General features: G+C 49.7%; 1 protein-coding gene across 1 annotated transcript; it reads left to right on the top strand.

The window, feature by feature from the left end:
* The first annotated feature begins 1,983 nt into the window (after window positions 1-1,983).
* Window positions 1,984-5,089, top strand: LOC115315720. Its single transcript, XM_040212206.1, has 2 exons — window positions 1,984-4,203; window positions 4,973-5,089. The coding sequence occupies exons 1-2, from the start codon at window positions 1,984-1,986 to the stop codon at window positions 5,087-5,089; spliced, it is 2,337 nt and encodes a 778-aa protein (XP_040068140.1).
* The last annotated feature ends 220 nt before the right edge of the window (window positions 5,090-5,309 follow it).

Raw genomic sequence — 5,309 nt, 5'->3', positions numbered from 1 at the left:
TTTTGGCGTTGGCTCTGTGACGCATTTCCTTCACGCCATGCACGCTGTCGGTCGGGGTAGCTCCGTTCTTGAATGCCTTCAGTTGAGACTTCGTCGTCTCTTGTGCTAGGCAGATTTGCACCACCTTTTCAAGCGTCGGGTTATCGGCCTTCAAGATGTCGGCGCGCGCTTTTTCATCGTTAGTACCAACGACAACTTGGTCTCTGATCATTTTGTCGCGCTCCGCCCCAAAGTTGCAGTCTCTTGCTTTCAATTTTAGATCCGTAAGAAAACTGTCGAACGTCTCTTGTTGTTGAGTACGGCAGCGGAACACATACCTGGAGTAGACTTCGTTTTGCTTCGGGCAAAATGGCTGCCCAGTTTCGTGAGCACGTTTTCGTAGTCGAGCTCTGGGTGTGGTCGTGCCGTTGTTGGAGTTCCAAAGTCGATTGTGTTGTAGGCATCGAGTAGCGCTGGACCGCCGACGGTTAGAAGTATAGCCACTTTCTGTTCGTCCGGCTTGCTTGCCGTTTCTGTAGCCTTCAGATAGAAGTTGATCGCCTGCTTGAACGCCCGCCACTGCTCGGCGGCGTTGCCGGATGCGGAGAACTTCGGCGGTGGTGCCAGTCTCTCCATCACTTCTTTATCGGGGCACAGAGGGTCAGCGACTCACTCGTTTTCCTTTTCTCAATGTTTACGATCGACGATGATGACCACTTCTGACACCATGTTCATTGTTTGTCTACTCCAGTGATGGAACCACACATGTGCTCGTCAGCCATGTTTATTGCCCGACGCCTAACCGCGCTGCCGCCACTGGCCACCTAGCGGGGGCCAACAGAAACAGCTACAATGCCATATTGTAACACAAGCATGATAAAGTTTCACATAGTAAACTTCTCCTTAAACTTAAATCAATTGTTCAAAACGAAAGTATCTTTCGCTGGCAAAAGAACTACTTACAGGACAGAAAGCAGTATGTACAGATCAACTCAAGAGAATCATCATTTGACCCTGTTTTATCGGGTGTTCCAAAAGGGTCGGTCCTGGGGCCATTACTGTTCCCAATTTTTATAAACGATTTAACCGCTAATATTCCAGTACGTGTTCGACTGTTTCCAGACGATGCGGTTTTATTTACAGAAGTCAATGAAATAAGTGACTAGATTCTACTAAACACTTGCTTGTCCAAGATGGCGCACTGGTGCGACTTGTGGCAGATGTCATTGAAAGTCAAGAAGTGTGTTCGAATGCATATAACTCGGAAATTAAGCCATCTTTCTTTCGATTATTCTATTAATAGTACTACACTAGCCGAAGTTACTTCTTATAAATACTTGGGTGTCATTATATCGAATGACCTGCGCTGGAACACTCATATCATGTCTACTGCGCGCAAAGCCCTATCCAAGTTATGGTACCTAAGACGAAATTTAAAACATGCCTCTTCCGACGTTAAACTGACAGCCTATAAAACTTTCATATTACCCATCCTAGAATACGCTTCGGTGGTTTGAAATCCGTTTACAAGTACCAACATAAACGTCCTCGAAAATATTCACAGAAAAAGTTTACGCTTCATTCGTAATAAATTCCAGCGAAAATGTCCCGTATCTGAACTGCACGCCCTTTCTAAGGTGAACTTACTAAAGCATAGACGCATGTTTACGAGAATAAAGTTTATATTTTATTTATTAAACAACCGGTTCAAAATCGATATCTCTAAATATATTTCACCCGCACCTCAAGATTATCACATGCAAAGTTATCATTGCAAAACACTCAAAGAATTCAACTGTCGGATTAATGCATTTAAGTGCTCTTTTTTCCCAAGGACTGTTCACGACTGGAACTCCCTGCCAAGCGATATAATAACAGCATTGAAGTAAATCGTTCACCAGAGCTGGGTCGTCCTGTTCCTTTCCCCTACGAGCGCCCTCAAGGCGCAACATTTTGGTGCCGAAACCCGGGAGTTGAACAAAGTTGGACGCCGCATTGGTGAATATGGATCGACTAAAGAAGAAACGAGCGGTTCGACGCAGCCGGAACACCAAGCTCGTAAATGAGATACGAGCTGCGCTAGATTCGGACCCTATGGACTTCAAGAGACCTGAAAGTTTGCGTGACAGACTGCTCGCTAGCAACGAAGAGCTTCGGAAGGTCAATGAGGAGATAGAGCCCCTCATGGACGACAACGACTTGGAGGAGGTCTACAACACCGTGGCTGACTTCGAGGACGAGGTCGCAAGGATTATCAGTGAGGTTCGAGCCCAGACGACACCGCAACCGCCACGCTCCGGAGGCGACAAAGGCAGCAGCTCCTACTTGACTGGAATCAAGCTCCCGAAACTACAACTGCTGCAATTCCAAGGTGAGCTTACAGAATGGCAACCATTTTGGGAGCAATTCGACGTCGCGGTACACCGCAACACAAGTCTTTCTGAGCCGGAGAAGTTCCAGTACTTGCGCTCACTTCTCGTTGGACCAGCAGCCAGCATGATTTCTGGACTACAAGCCACTGCGGCATGTTACCAAGATGCGGTAGAGATGCTGACTGAGCGGTTCGGTGATAAACAACGAATCGAACGCGAATATCTGGGAAGACTGCGTAGGCTACCAGCTGTGAAGTCTGAGCGTGACGTACAGGGACTACGGAACGTCTACGATCACGTGCAAACAAACATCCATGGCTTGCGTTCCCTGGGTATTTCGAGTGATACATACGCAACTATGCTGGTTGATATACTTCTGAACAACTTGCCATCACGCATCGTAGTGGAGTACTACCGCATCAAGAGCTATATGCCACAACTGGCTCCTCCTACTCTCCCCGAACAGACTGCAGCCACTTCCAGTAGTGCGACGCGTTGTGAGACTATGGTTGATACATCGAGGAATACGAGAGAAAAGCTCTCTAAGCTGCTACAATTTGTACGGGTGGAAATCGAGAGCCGCGAGCGATTCTCACGTGACGAGCGTCCATCGGCGAATCTTTCATCATGGGCTTCCAGACCTCGACAGGCTATCTCGATTCCTTCAACAATGGTGCTGCAAAACTCAAGTCATCTAGAGGACGCTTGTTTCTTCTGTGGAAAGGAGGATCATGCTGCCAGCACATGTTCTTCCGGGAGCTCCTTAGATGAGAAGAAAAGGCGCCTTGCACAGGACAGCCGATGTTTCCGATGCACGAAAAGAGGCCATCGCTCTAAGGATTGTCGCACCAAGGCTCGATGTACCACGTGCAGCGGGAGACACGCCGTCTCTATGTGCAACCCGGAGTGGCGGTCAAACTCACCTCATCGGGGAGGTACGGCCAAGAGCGGAGAGGCCACCGACGTCTTAACGGCAGGTTCCACATCTTCACCTGGCGGCAACGGCGTTCTCCTGCAGACTTTCAGGGGCTGGATTGTGACTGACAAGAAACCTGCATACATCCGCGGCATCGTAGATGGTGGAAGCCAGAAAACATTCATCCGAGAAGATGTGGCCACAAAGTTTCAACTGGACACTATAGGGCACCTCGACTTGAAATTTAACACTTTCGCAAGCACAGAAACAAACATTCCCAGCCAACACTTAAAAGTCGTGCGTCTCCATCTGCGAAGCCAGTACGCTGCGGCGAGCCATATATTGGAGGCCGTGGTTGTCCCGTTCATATGTAAGGAGCTTGCAGAAACACCGGTCGACCACTCGTTCATACGAACCATCTCAGGCGAGCTCGCGGACGAGTTGATGTTCCCCTCAGTGAAATCAGAAGCTGGTATAAGCCTTCTGATAGGGGCTGACCAGATGTGGCGACTTCTCACGGGAGAGATCCGACGTGCTGAAATTGCCACCGAGCTGGTGGCCATTTCAACTGTGCTAGGATGGACCTTCCAAGGGCCGACCAGCGCAGCGCAGGTGCTATCATGTTCTATGAATGCGGTTGTGTGTGCTCTCAGCGTTAGGGCTAGTCACGAAGATGATTCCATCGCTTTGCAAAAGTTTCGGGAATTAGACAGCCTTGGCATCGTGGACGAGCCAACGACGACAATGCAGGACCATAAAAAAGTAATCGAACACTTCAACGAAAACATAACGATGAAAGGAGGGCGCTATCAAGTCGCTCTCCCCTGGAAGGACACCTCACCAGTTCTGGAAAACAACTATGATGTAGCCCACAAAAGACTACACAGCCTGATCAGACGACTGAAGCGGGATGGCACCGTTACAGAGTACGACGAGGCAATTAGACGCTATATGGTCGATGGGCATGCAGAAAGAGTCGAAGAGGAGAGCCAGAACAGTGGACCCGTCTACTACATGCCTCATCGAGCAGTGGTTCGAGCGGACTCCGCGACAACGAAGCTCCGAGTCGTCTTCGACGCCTCAGCTCACGGACCAAACACTAGATCCCTGAACGACCACCTTGAGACGGGCCCGAAGATGAACACGGAACTCCTGCCAGTGCTGCTCCGGTTCCGAATGCAAAATGTGGCCGTCACTGCCGACATACAGAAGGCCTTCCTGCAGATAGCCATCGCAAAAGCAGACAGGGATGCCCTTCGCTTCCTGTGGTTTTCCAGCGCACCTCGACCGCACGAGCCACTGCCTGTCATAGAAAAATGGCGAATGACAAGAGTACCCTTTGGGACTACTGCGAGCCCCTTTCTACTTGCAGCGACCCTACGCCATCACCTGGAATCTGCGAGAGACCAGAGGAAACCCATCGCAGATACTCTACTTCGCTCGTTCTACGTTGATGACATGCTGACAGGAGCGGCAAGCGCGGAAGAAGCCGCGAATCTCGCAAGCGGTGCGAAAAGGCTCCTCCAAGAGGCTGGAATGGAACTTCGCAAATGGAGCACAAATTGTCCTTACCTCCAGCAAACCTTTGATCAGCAAGAAGGCGGTAATGAGAGAGCGTGCAAAAACACGCCTATTCACTCACACGCAATAACTAAGGTTCTAGGTCTGGTCTGGGACAGAACGGCTGATTCTTTTACTTTCTCAGGTGTGCACTTGCTCAGTATACTCAACTCTAACCGAAATACAAAGCGCTCCGTGCTGCAAGCTTCTGCTCGAATTTTCGATCCTCTTGGATTCCTTGCCCCCTATGTCATCCGGGTGAAGATGCTGTTCCAGCGAATGTGGCAGCGAGGAGTAGGATGGGACGATGAGCTGCCAGATGACCTAAGTGAAGAATGGACGGCGTGGTCCACCGAACTGAGAGATCTAGGGTTAGTCACATCACCGAGATGTCTCCTGCGAATGGATGGGAAACTGAATTCTTTGCAACTACATATATTCACCGACGCCAGTCCTAGCGCACACGGGGCCTGTGCATACTT

This window comes from Ixodes scapularis, unplaced genomic scaffold (assembly GCF_016920785.2).
Source record: "Ixodes scapularis isolate PalLabHiFi unplaced genomic scaffold, ASM1692078v2 PGA_scaffold7__128_contigs__length_106722199, whole genome shotgun sequence".
Lineage (NCBI taxonomy): Eukaryota > Metazoa > Arthropoda > Arachnida > Ixodida > Ixodidae > Ixodes > Ixodes scapularis.
Note: the sequence above shows the minus strand (reverse complement) of the source record. Positions and strands in the feature narration are given on the sequence as shown.